Raw genomic sequence first — 13,969 nt, 5'->3', positions numbered from 1 at the left:
AAAAAAAAAAAAGGTTGAGAAGTTAGAGGGTCGACATGTTGTGGGGTTGTTAACCAATGTCATAAAACAATATGTGTACTACTGTTTCATGAAAAGCATTTGTTCTGTAAGCCTTCACCTGAAGTACAATGAAAAAAAAAAAAGTATAATGAGATACCATCTCACCCCAACTAGGCTAGCATGAATCCAAAAAACACTAAACAGTAAATGTTGGAGAGGTTATACAGAGACTGGGACACTTATACACTGTTGGTGGGAGTCTAAAATGGTACAAACACTTTGGAAATCGAATGGGCACTTCCTTAAAAAGCTAGAAATAGAAGTACTATATGATTCAGCAAGCCCTCTCCTCAGAATATATCCTAGAGAAATAAGAGCCGTCAGACAAATAGATATATGTACACTCATGTTCATTGCAGCACCGTTGACAATAGCGAAAAGATGGAAACAACCTAGGTGCCCATCAACAAATGAATGGATAAACAAACTATGGAACACAGTGGAATACTACGCAACGATAAGGGACAATGATGAATCCGTGAAACATCTCATAACATGGATGAATCTGGAAGGCATTATGCTGAGTGAAATCAGTCAGTTGCAAAAGGACAAATATTGTATAAGACCACTATTTTAAGAACTCAAGCAAATGTTTAAACACAGAAGAAAACATTCTTTCATGGTTATGCGGGTGAGGAGGGAGGGAGAGGGGTATTCAATAATTAGATAGTAGACAAGAATTATCTTAGGTGAAGGGAAGGACAACACACACTACAGGAGAAGTCAGCACAACTGGACTAAACCAAAAGTTTAGAAATTTCCTGAATGCAGCCAAACACTTTGAGGGACAGGGTAGCAGGGGCTGGGGTCTGGGGATCGTGGCTTCAGGGGACCTCTAGGTCAGTTGGCATAACAAAGTTTATTAAGAAAATGTTCTGCATTTCACTTTGATGAGTGGTGTCTGGGTCTTAAAAGCTAGGGAGCAGCCATCTAAGATGCATCAATTGGTCCCAACGCACCTGGAGAAGGAGTATGAAGAACACCAAAGATACAAGGAAAATATTGGCCCAAGAGACAGAAAGGGCCACATAAACTAGAGACTCCATCATCCTGAGACTAGAAGAATTATATGGTGCCTAGCTACCACCAAATGACCTCCCTGACAGGGAACACAACAGAGAGTCCCTGACGGAGCAGGAGAAAAGTCAGGTGCAGAACTCAAATTCTAGTAAAAAGACCAGACTTGATGGTCTGACTGAGACTGGAGGGATCCTGGAAGACACGGCCTCTGGAGTCTCTGCTAGCTCAAAACTAAAGCCATTCCCAAAGCCATCTCTTCAGGCAAAGATTAGACTGGACTATAAGACATAAAATGATACTCCTGAAGAGTGTTCTTCTTAGCTCAAGTAGATACATGAGACTAACTGGGCAGCTCCTGTCTGGAGGTGAGATGAGAAGGAGAAAGGATCAGGAGCTGGTTGAATGGACGTGGGAAATCTGAGGTGGAAAGGAGGAGTGTGGTGTCGCAGTATAGGGCGAGCAACTAGGGTCACGTAACTGTGTGTGTATAAATTTTTGTATGAGAAACTAACTTGAACTGTAAACTTTCATTTAAAGCACAATAAAAAAAAAAGTGGCTTAAATATAAAGGAAATATTAAAATCAACAATAGCAAAAGTGGCTACATGGAGCAAGTACATGGATAAAATTTTATTTTTTAACAAAAAATTTTAGAAGGATATAAAGTAGCTTCTAAAGCATACTTAAATTAGGTGACCTTATGTCCCTAAAAGTTATAAAGACTTAAAATGGTAAATGACAAGATGTGATTTCTACCAATTTGTTTTCAAAACATTTAATCCATTTAGAGTGAAAATTAAATATTTATGGGAGCATTGACAAAAAAAGCAGGTTGGGCATAATTGGCAGAAAATAAATTAGGAATTTTATAAAATAAATATGCATGGGAAAGCTGGACAATGAATAAGGAAGACTGAAGAAGAATTGACGCCTTTGAATTATGGTGTTGGTGAAGAATATTGAATATACCATGGACTGCCAGAAGAACGAACAAATCTGTACAGCCAGAATGCTCCTTAGAAGCAAGGATGGAGAGAATTTGTCTCCCACACTTTGGACATGTTATCAGGAGGGACCAGTCCCTGGAGAAGGACATCATGCTTGGTAAAGTAGATGGTCAGTGAAAAAGAGGAAGACCCTCAATGAGGTGGATTGACACAGTGGCTTCAACACTGGGCTCCAGCATAACGATTATGAGGATGGCACAGGACTGGGCAGTTTTCGTTCTGTTATAATAACGTTGTTATGAGTCAGAACCGACTTGACAACACCTAACAACCACAACATTATAAACTTAGAAAACATCCTGAAAAATTATGAGTAATGAATAAAAATACTTAAAGATGGATAAAAGTTTGAAAATTTTCCCCCAGATGTATTAAAATTACCAATACATGAAAACTAAGGACTGATGATACTTGTTTTTAACCAAGTTGTTTTCAACCGATTCTTCTGGATTGGTTTCATATGGTTTCAGGGCTATTCTTAGACCAGTGAGTGAAAGCTGTAGGAAGATGGATTTTGATTCACTGTAAGTATCAACATTCTGCTAGTGCTACCCAAAGAAAGAAAGAATGGATACAGTGAGATTTCTGTCACCCGTGATGTTCAAGCACAAGCTACATGAAAAATGGAATGTTGTATAAAGAATTAAAGGAAAAAATTGGGGTTAGGCTATTGGTGAGTTTTAAGGTCTCTTCTCACTAAGTTTCATCTAGTGAAGCTCAAATAGTTTCCAAATTAATTGTAGACCTAAGATGTCTGATGTCACAGACGACTCCATACAGCAGAAATAATTGTAGAGATAAGACATACATATCTGATGTCACAGACAACTCCATACAATAGAGATAAAATTTTGTGCTGTTATATGGCCTGCAGGTTTATCTTAGGCTTTCTGTGTGGGACTGATGAGGTTTGCCCTTTTCCCATCCATGAGGTGAGGTATTCTCAGTGAAGAGGAGTAAGAGTTCCTGCAGAAACATAAAAGATTTTTTTTCTTGAATTCTTGTTGGCTGGAGAGAACAGCACTCACTCTCTTGTACCTTCTCCAGCAACTATTGAAAATAATGAAAAGTTTCTGTAGTCTTCTCTTTCTCAGGAGAAAAAACACCTGTTTAAAAGTTGGCCCAAGGAAACCCTGCAAAGTACAGTATAGTTGTTGTTTGTAAGAATCCAATATTCCTAAGACTGTCATTCTTGTATGGGTGCATTTTGTGACAGGGCCAGCAGTACTGATTCTAAGATAAACCCTATTAGTCCTGTGTTTCTGCGGTCATTATCTCTTCAAAAGAAGAACCTTTACCTCTAGGTTTAAACTATTCCAGATTTGATTTGATCGAAAATATAATATTGGAAGACTGTATTAATAATAATCTATAACCAACAGGGCTTTGCTTATCTTACGTTTTTATGTGAATCTATTTATGTAGCAAACATGAATCCCTACCATGTGCCAGATTTCTGTCCTGTAAGCATGATAGCCTCTGTCCTCACCAGAGTCTAGTATGGGGACAGGTGCTGAGATGACTCTACAAGTATATACGAGTAAGGGACAACATTGGTTCTATCCATCAGAGTAACTACATTTTGACCTAGGCCATGTTCCCTCCTTCCCAAAATAGCTTGATAAAATGTAAGTGAAAAACAAAATTGTATGTTTAGTGTATAACATTTCCAAGTTCTCTTTCTCTTTTAATTACCCTAACTCTTCTTGCGGCTTTCACTCCTTTTAGTTTTTTTCCTTCACTTGTTTTTTTGTGATGTCTTTTCCAAGATGCATTTATTTTGAGGCTCTTGAATCCTCTTATGTAGTTTTCTTACTGGTATGTGAATGGGTATTATTTACAAAACTGCCCTCCAGCCACACATTACACTAAATCAGTTTTTAATTGGCATCATTATTTAATAAACAAATGTCCACATGTATACAGGCACACCCAAAATCACCTGGTGATACATATTTCCCAAACTTTCAACTTAAGTGTCATCTACATAGAACTTTGGTGGTGACCTGTTTGGTCTGCCATCTCTGAATCATTAAACCAACAGGAAGGTCTCCTGCAGGCCACAATGTTCAGACTTTGGAGGAAGCATTTTGAGTTCACACTTGGTTAGATTTGGTTTTGGTTTATTCATTTATGAGTATAGCAGTTTACATCAGCATTATTTTGCTTGCCTATATTTTATCTCCTAAACTGAGGTAAGTCACTATCCTCTACAGTTTCCAGAGTTGAGTTGACCGAACTAATCAGACCAATGACTATTAAGTAACATCCTTTAGATTGTGTATTTTGGAGACTGTCATGCACCAACGTTGAACCTCTGTGTGTGTGTGTGTGTGTGTGTGTGTGTGTGTGAAAGAGACTTAGCAATCTGTAACAGTGTCCTTGAAAGGCCTTTGTGTTTTTCTCAGTGCCAGCACTTCAAATATTGCCAGAATAGAAGAAATGGAGAGACTTTTGAAACAGGCTCACGCAGAAAAGACAAGGCTACTTGAATCGAGGGTAAGCTTCCTATCTTTTTATTAGAGATTTGTGATTTGGTGGTACAAAGAGCCCTGCGCTGAAATCAGGAAGCTCTCCTTGGTCTTAATAAGTGATGTTATCTTGGAATAGTTTATCAATCTTTCTCAGCCTGGGTTTTCTTATCTGAAAAGCCTGGTGTTAGATGGATGGTGCCTAAATGTTCTGCTTACTGCACTACACTTTCCCATATTTTTATATGTGTTGACATAAGACTGAAGTGAGGGTTCTGTATTATATCTTCCCCTTGATTTCTACTTTGTGTTCCTGCCAAGGAGCATGGAGGAATGTCATGTCTGCATTTTCCCATTCCTGCCAGCTTGTCTTAACTGCACTATTGTAATACCAAAAATCCCAGGGTATTGTGACCCTATTTCTAGCCAGAATCCAGACTTCCTTAGAAATCCCCCAAAATGCCTTTGCATCCTGCCTTTGCATCCTCCTTTCCTTTTCTAACTCCCCCACGTGTTTCCTGTGAGACCTTCAGCCAGGAAGCTGCAGATCAACAACAGGAATTGGAAGGACCCATGGCCTTTAGTTAGAAGACAGCAATCGAAAGAAAGGATAAATCTGATGACTAATATTGAGTGACAATTTTTAACACTTTTGATTGAAAATGGAAAAGTTATGGTTATAGACATGAAATAACTGAATATAATCACTAGCTAGATTTTCCCTTTAAACCAATATTTGTTAATTAAACTTTGTTTTGCATTTTGCATATGATTTTCTTGAAAGCTGTTCAAGGGGTGGTTACGGCTTGTTTTAGTTGGGTTATATATTGTAAGAACCTTGGCCGTAGACCAAGAATTGTCTAATGAGAATTGTCTTTTTGGATATTAGTTGAACTCATTCCAGGATAACCAATGTATCTTAAAATAATATTCTGTGTGATGATATTTAGGAACGGGAAATGGAAGCCAAAAAACGAGCTCTGGAAGAAGAAAAACGACGTCGAGAACTCCTGGAAAAACGACTGCAGGAAGAAACTAGCCAGAGGCAGAAGTTAATTGAAAAGGAAGTGAAAATAAGGGAGAAACAAAGGGCACAGGTTGGTCTGTCAATCTGGATGAGTAAGAGGAGGCTGCCCCCTTGTGGTCAGGCCATAGGAGACCATTCTGTCTGTGAGGATGCTTTCTCCCCTGCACCACGCACTGGCTGTGGACATTCAGTAGTTAAGATGCGTGCTAGTGTGCAGTGTGTTCATTTCAAAACTCTGAAGGCCTGCTAACCAAATGACACTTTCATCTAGTTATACATAGAACATTCTGATGAGAGGTACTTTTCCTTCCACCCATTGTTTGGAATACTTTTCAAAGGACAGTATTTTTTTGAGCAGTTTTTTTCAAAAAGTGTTTTTGTTTACTACTGAAAACAAATATAAGCCCCAAACTAAAACCTTTGAAGAGGAGAAGAGGTTCTGTTACGTCATTTTTTTAGAAGCAAGCATTCCAGAACAGCATTGTTTTACCCAAGGTTGGTTTCTTGCTGTTTTGTTTTCTAGTCACTGTATTTTTCACACATGTCCCCTTTGCTACACATGTCCATAAAACATGTTCTTAAGATTATTGAATGCAAGCAAAATTCAGGGAGACCACCCGTTTTATTTAGCTTTGTATCTTGGTTATTGTAGACTTTGAGTCACTGTTGTTGTCACTAGAGCAGCTTACATAATGTATGTTTTCTGAGGAACTAAAATAAAGTTTTATTAAGTACCACGTAATTTAAATTGCCAAGGTTTATGAAACTTAAAGATAAAAGGTATCATTTCCTTTATTCTTTATAATTGCTGAGTTTGTAGTGCAACAGTCGAAGCCTGTCCTTAAGACCTTGTGTGCACTGATTTATCAGTGAGCCTGTGCCATCTGTCTCCAGTCAGAGTGCCACAGAATCAAAGGTAAAATATTGAAGGAAAGATAGAAAATAAAACGTGTTCATTTCATTTCGTTATTCCAAGCCTCTTCCAATCTCTGATTAGCAGTGAAGGTCATCCATGCCTGTGTGGTATCTGAAGCAAAACCAAAAAAACACAATTCTATTTTATTTCTGATTAATACATTTTGCCTCCAAGTATATGATTAGGTAATTTTCCCCGGGGGGGAGGGGTTGGGTTATTTAACAGGATAAAATAAAACACTGTTTTAGAAATATTACCCAGGGTGGTATGTGCTTCCCAGATTAGATGAACTTCCACCCCGCCATTATTAAAATAAAAGGCATGTAAGTGCATCCCTGCAACATCCAGTCCTGGGTAGCCCATTAAGTCCATCTTTGATCCTGCTTCTTATTTTAGCTTCACACTTCAAAACATACACCTCTGACTTCAACTTAGAAAGTGTATGTAAGCCAACATATACAGCTTTGGGTGAACTTTATGCGGGTTATGCTTATTAAATAATACTGAATCAATCACATCATGCCTGAGATTATGTAAAGAGAATTATTCTGATAAGTTGTGGCAGGGAGAAACCCTGGGAACTGTATAATGGCAGAGTCCTCACCTGTAGGAAACCGCCCAGGTAACTTCATGCTTCACGTCCTTGTGTTTGTTAAGTGCCACGTGCCTCTGTTAAAGCTAAGATAGATGATCTTTTTCCGTCTTCTCACTTGCCCATCTCAAGGAGTAGAATTGATTGACCTGAGTTTATCCACTTATTTTTTCCCCCTTATTGTATCGTCCTTCTCAAAATACCATCGACTTTTTAGTCTCCAAATGATAAGTACTTTTTTTTTTTTTTAATTTTTCTTTCGTCTTAAACTCATAATCACATGTCTATTTTAAAGCTTAGGCTTTTTAGTTAATTTCAGCTTTTAAACATCTGTGACCTAAAACACAACAAATAATTAGTTATAGATGGACTGGGTTTTGCACTTTTCCAGGCGCGTCCTTTGACACGATACCTGCCTGTCCGGAAGGAAGACTTTGATTTGCGAAGTCACGTGGAGACTGCGGGCCACAATGTCGATACCTGTTACCATGTCTCAATCACAGAGAAGACCTGTCGAGGATACCTTATCAAAATGGGTGGGAAGATTAAAACTTGGAAAAAACGCTGGTTTGTTTTTGATCGGAACAAGCGAACATTCTCTTACTATGCAGGTGGGTGATAAAAAATTCTCAGTGACATATTGAAATCAGGAACCCTCTGTTACAGAGTAAAAGCAGTTGAAATTCATTGAAAATAAATAAATTGGTAAGGTAATAGAATTAATGATAATACTAGCTTTGTAGATATTATTTTATATACAGATTATATAGTCTATATGATATGAATTTCCTTTCTAGAAATGATGAAAATTATATTACTTTAAAAAAGTATGAATTAGTCTATTCTAGTTCTGAAATAAGCTCAAGTCCAAATAAATGTTAACTAGACTTTATTTTTTAGATCAAAATATTGCCTTTTAAACCACAAGGCCAGAGAAAAAGTCTTTGTTTAATTTATTTATTCATGGTCATATGCCCTTCCTAAGTCACACACAATTAGGCAGCCTTAGCTGACAGTCATTCAACTGTAGTTTATAAACTGGAATGCTTTTTTAAACACAGAGAGTAAAGCTCACCGGTAAACTAGTGAATATGTACTTATTGAGTGACTGAAATATTTGGATTCTATAAATGATGGATTATGAGAAACATACTCTACTGGATCTTCTAAAAATTCAAAAATATTAGTGTATCTGTTGTACTTATCAAGACCTGTTGCCTCCAAGTTGCCTCCGACTCATAGCTACCCTATAGGACAGAGTAGAACTGCCCAGTTGGGTTTCCCAGGCTGAAATCTTTATGGAAGCTGACTGTCACATCTTTCTCCTGTGGAGTGGCCGCTGGATTCGAACTGCTGACCTTTGGGTTAGCAGCTGAGAGTTTTAACTACTGTGCCGACAGGGCTCTTTACTTACCAAGAAGTCTCCTGTTTACTTTCGGATCACAGATGAAGCATGTCTGTTATTAGCACAAGTATAGCTCAGCTGCCTTTTCAGCACCTGAGGAAGAGTGGTATCATCCCATAAGTTATTAAGCATATCAATGTAATAAATATAAAAGAAGAGTCCAATAGTCCAGTCATTTAACGTGTCCTGTGAGGTCAGGTTATGTTTATGCAGAGAGGTGTGAGAAACCAAGAAGCAATATGGAAGAAACAAAGCACTGGCTATGGTGCCCCAGAATTGGAGTGAGGGACAACATGTTGGTGTTATTAGGTGCCGGCGAGTCGGTTCCAACTCATAGCGACCCTGTGTACAACAGAACGAAACACTGCCCAATCCTGTGCCCCCTTCAATCATTGTTATGCTGGAGCCCATTGTTGCAGCCACTGTATCAGTCCATCTTGTTGAGGGTCCTCCTCTTTTTCACTGACCTCCTGCTTTACCAAGCATGATGTCCTTCTCTAGGGGCTGGTCCCTCCTGATAACATGTCCAAAGTATGTGAGATGAAGTCTCGCCGTCCTTGCTTGTAAGGAGCATTCTGGTTGTACTCCTTCCAAGACAGATTTGTTGGTTCTTAAGCAGTCCATGGTATATTCAGTATTTTCACCAGCACCACAATTCAAAGGCGTCAGTTCTTCAGTCTTCCTTATTCATTGTCCAGCTTTCGCATGCATATGAGACAATTGAAAACACCATGACTTGGGTCAGATGCATCTTAGTCTTCAAGGTGACATCTTTGCTTTTTAACACTTTAAAGAGGTCTTTTGTAGCAGATTTGCCCAATGCAATGCGTTGTTTGATTTCTTGACTGCTGCTTCCATGGGTGTTGATTGTGAATCCAAGTGAAATGAAATCTTGGACAACTTCAGTCTTGTTTCCATTTATCATGATGTTGCTTATTGGTCCAGTTGTGAGGATTTTTGTTTTCTTTATGTTGAGATGTAATCCATACTGAAGGCTGTGGTCTTTGATCTTCTTCAGTAAGTGCTTCAAGTTCTCTTCACTTTCAGCAAGCAAGGTTGTGTCATCTGCATAAAAAAGGTTGTTAATGAGTCTTCCCCCAATCCTCATGCCCTGTTCTTCTTCATATAGTCCAGCTTCTTGGATTATTTGCTCAGCATACAGATTGAATAGATATGGTGAAAGGATACAACCTGACTCACACCTTTCCTGACTTTAAACCATGCAGTATCCCGTTGTTCTGTTTGAATGGCTGCCTCTTGATCTATGTACAGGTTCCTCATGAGCACAGTTAAGTGTTCTGGAATTCCCGTTCTTTGCAATGTTATCTTTAATTTATTATGATCCACACAGTCAAATGCCTTTGCATAGTCAGTAAAACACAGGTAAACATCTTTCTGGTATTCTCTGCTTTCAGCCAGGATCCATAAGACATCAACAATGATATCCCTCATTCCATGTCCTCTTCTAAATCCTACTTGAATTTCTGGCAGTTCCCTGTTGATGTACTGCTGCAGCCGCTTTTGAATGATCTTCAGCAAAATTTTACTTGTGTGTGATGATGTTGTTTGATAATTTCTGCATTTGATTGGATCACCTTTGTTTGGAATAGGCATAAATATGGATTTCTTCCAGTCGGTTGGCTAGGTTGCTGTCTTCCAAATTTCTTGGCATAGACGAGCGAGCACTTCCAGCACTGCATCTGTTTGTTGAAATATCTCAATTGATATTCCCTCAATTCCTAGAGCCTTGTTTTTCACCAGTGCCTTCAGTGCACCTTGGACCTCTTCCTTCAGTACCATCGGTTCCTGATCATATTCTGCCTCCTGAAATGGTTAAACATTGACCAATTCTTTTTGGTATAGTGACTCTATTCCTTCCATCTTCTTTTGATGCTTCCTGTTTCATTTAATATTTTCCCAGGAGAATCCTTCAGTATTGCAACTCGAGGCTTGAATTTTTTCTTCAGTATTTGCAGCTTGAGAAATGCCAAGCATGTTCTTCCCTTTTGGTTTTCTAACTCCAGTTCTTTGCACATGTCATTGTAATACTTTACTTTGTCTTCTCGAGCCACTCTTTGAAATCTTCCGTTCAGCTCTTTTACATGATCATTTCTTCTTTTTGCTTTAGCTACTCTGCATTCAAGAGCAAGTTTCAGAGTCTTTTCTGACATCCATTTTGGTCTTTTCTTTCTAATGACCTTTTACTTTCTTCATGTGTGATGTCCTTGATGTCATCCCACAACTTGTCTGGTCTTTGGTCGTTAGTGTTCAGTGCATCAAATCTATTCTTGAGATGGTCTCTAAATTCAGGTGGGATGTGCTCAAGGTTGTACCCTGGCTCTCATGGACTTGTTCTAATTTTCTTCAGCTTCAATTTGAACTTGCATAGGAGCAACTGATGGTCTGTTCCGCAGCTGGCCCCTGGCCTTGTTCTGACTGATGATATTGAGCCTTTCCATCATCTCTTTCCACCAATGTTGTCATGGATTGAATTGTGTCCCCCAAAAATACCTGTCAAGTTGGCTAGGCTATGATTCCCAGTATTGTGTGATTGTCCACCATTTTGTCATATGATGTGATTTTCCTATGTGTTGTCAGTCCTGTCTCTATGATGTTAATGAGATGGGATTAGCACCAGTTATTTTGATAAGACTCAGTCTACAAGATTAGGTTGTGTCTTAAGCCAATCTCTTTTGAGATATAAAAGAGAGAAGCGAGCAGAGAGACAGGGGACATCATACCACCAAGAAACAAGAGCCAGGAGAATAGCTCGTCCTTTGGATCCAGGGTCCCTACACTGAGAAGCTCCTAGACCAGGAGAAGATTGTTGACAAGGACCGTCCTCAAGAGCTGACAGAGAGAGAAAGTCTTCCTCTGGATCTGGCACCCTGAATTCGGACTTCTAGCCTCCTAGACTGTGAGAGAATAAATTTCTCTTTGTTAAAGCCATCCACTTGTGGTATTTCTGTTATAGCAGCACTAGATAACTAAGATAGATGTAGTCAATTTGATTCATGTGTATTCCATCTGGCAAGGTCCACATGTATAGTCGTCGTTTATGTTGTTGAAAAAAGATATTTGCAATGAAGAAGTCATTGGTCTTGCAAAATTCTATCATGCAGTCTCTGGCACGATTCCCCTAGTATCATGCCTTTCCTTTAAGTGCTGTCTGGGTAAGGTTCCAGTTACTGCAGTAGCTAGTGGCCTGAACCAAATGGCCTGCCCCTTATTGGTCCCCTGTTTTGCCTCTTCAGTTTTGACTTTAGATTTTATAAAAATCCAGAGATGCTCTTTTCAGTTAGCTGAATAAGAAAGATATCTGTTTAATAAGAAATGCGAATATAGTGTCTTCAAAGTGTAGAAATGAAGTGTTGCTCTGTGCTAGTCTCCACAGACAACCTTCTCCCAGAATTTTCTAAAAATAAAAGTTTTAAATAACTTCAGATAACACAGCTTCACTCCTTTGCCCTGGTCCTCTTCTCTGTGAACCTTATTAAATACCAAAACTTTTTTGGTGTATGAAGGATTATCCAGGATTCCAATGCATAAAACAGACACAAATTATATCTTATTAAAACAAATTTAAATTCAGCTTTTAATATTTACATATGCTATAACTGACCAATGAGACCCAGTTTGACAAATGCTGCCCATTTGGCTCTGTTACAGCCATCATCAGTTTTGTCTGCTTCTGCTACCTTCAACTCCATCCTTTCCTAAAACACCACAGTCATAGGAATAAATTAGCCCACAGGCAGACATCCAATTGCAGATTAGGCTGCATTTGATTCCATAAGTGTCACACCTCTTCAGCCTGTCAGTGGCGTAGATGGCCACACACATGTGTGAAGTGTGAGTGCTGATGGCTGGAGTCCTAGGTCTCTGTGTGTTCATGACTCTTGCCTCTGTCCTTGGCCTCCCTGCATATAAGCTAGGTCACTTTAGAAGAGTCACTAAAGAAAATTGAGTCATAGAGTTTATATATTTGTAAATTGATGCGGTGATGCTATTTCGATAGAATAAATAACATTATTGAAACCATTTACAATAGCATTATTGATTCTCTTATCTCACTATGTGGTTGTGGGGCTTACATTTTTCAGAGTTCTTTCTCACATATAAAGTGCCATACAAGCAAAAGTTTTATTCTCCAGTTTCTTGTCTGCTTGCAACATTGACAAAATTTACTCAGTTATCTCTAGATTTTATTTTACATCAACATACTCCTTTTGGAAAAAAGAGTGTTATTATATTCCCATGAATTATTGCAGAATCCTTTCAAGCAAATGTTTGAGGGTTACACTCACCTTCTCTTTCACAGAAACTGGTTGAAACCCACTAAATATGATATTAATTAAAACAGTATTTCCCAAGGAAGAGAAATATAAGTACACAAAAATATGGTTCATGCGCAAATAAGTTGGGGAGATGCTTGGTTAAATAGATTTAAGCAGGTTTATTTTCTGATAAACTTTTTAGAGGCTTTATTTTTCAGACTATCTTTAGTTGTTATTGGGGGAAAAAGGGATATTCAGTTTGTAAAAAATTAATAAAACAACAAAAGTCTGTATAATAAAAGTAAGTTTCTGTCCCATCACAAAAGTTCTAACTTTCTCCCACTGTTAAATCTGAAGTAGTCTTTCAGATTTTATATATGTTTAAGTATGTATACATATTCTTTTTTGCCTTTATAGACTTGGGACCAAATTATTCGCCTGTTAACTCTTTTTTTTTTTTTTTTTTTTTTAAACATAATAGTATTTCAAGATTTTTTTTTCCTTATAAGCGTATACCAGTCTACCTCATCCTTTTCAATGGCTGTGTACATCCTGTTGTATGGTTGGTCTATAATTGAATCACTCCCCTGTTAAAGCTCCAACAAATCTTTTGCAGCCTTGTGCTGTAACAAACAAATCCTTGTGCATTTGCACATGCATGTGTATATCTTACACACTAAATTTTTAGAAATGAGATTACTAAGTAGAGAATTTGCATTTTTAATTATGTTAATTTTACCAAATTGCCTTCAAAAGCAGCTTTCTTATTTATATTTCCACCAACAGGGTATGATAGAGTCTCATTCCCTGCATTCTCATCCATGCTTTTGAAATTCTTTAGTACACTTACATGTATTATGATCCTTTGTTGTTGTTAGGTGCTGTCAAGTGGGTTCCAACTTATACTGACTCTACATACAACAGAATGAAGCACTACCTGATCCTGTGCCATCCTCATAATCATTGCTATGTTAGAGCCCATTGTTGCAGCCACTGTGTTAGTCCATCTCGTTGAGGGTCTTCCTCTCTCTTGCTGACCCTCTACTCTACCAAGCATGATGTCCTTCTCCAGGGACTGGTCCCTCCTGATAACATGTCCGAAGTATGCAAGACAGAGTCTCGCCATCCTTGCCTCCAAGGAGCACTCTGGCTGTACTTCTTCCAAGACAGATTTGTTCATTCTTCTGGCAGTCC

The 13,969-nt window shown here is 38.4% G+C and overlaps 1 protein-coding gene across 2 annotated transcripts in view; it reads left to right on the top strand.

The window, feature by feature from the left end:
• Window positions 1-13,969, top strand: part of PHLDB2 (pleckstrin homology like domain family B member 2) — a 173,454-nt gene that overhangs the window by 148,762 nt on the left and 10,723 nt on the right. For both annotated transcript variants that reach the window (XM_012554759.1, XM_004373693.3), the window contains exons 14-16: window positions 4,496-4,586; window positions 5,509-5,655; window positions 7,485-7,704. In XM_012554759.1, the coding sequence (XP_012410213.1) occupies window positions 4,496-4,586; window positions 5,509-5,655; window positions 7,485-7,704 (458 nt within the window). The remainder of the gene's footprint in view (window positions 1-4,495; window positions 4,587-5,508; window positions 5,656-7,484; window positions 7,705-13,969) is intronic.

Source organism: Trichechus manatus, unplaced genomic scaffold, assembly GCF_000243295.1.
Source record: "Trichechus manatus latirostris isolate Lorelei unplaced genomic scaffold, TriManLat1.0 scaffold00026, whole genome shotgun sequence".
Taxonomy (NCBI): domain Eukaryota; kingdom Metazoa; phylum Chordata; class Mammalia; order Sirenia; family Trichechidae; genus Trichechus; species Trichechus manatus.
The sequence above is the reverse complement of the archived record's forward strand: the minus strand, read 5'-3'. Positions and strand labels throughout refer to the sequence as shown.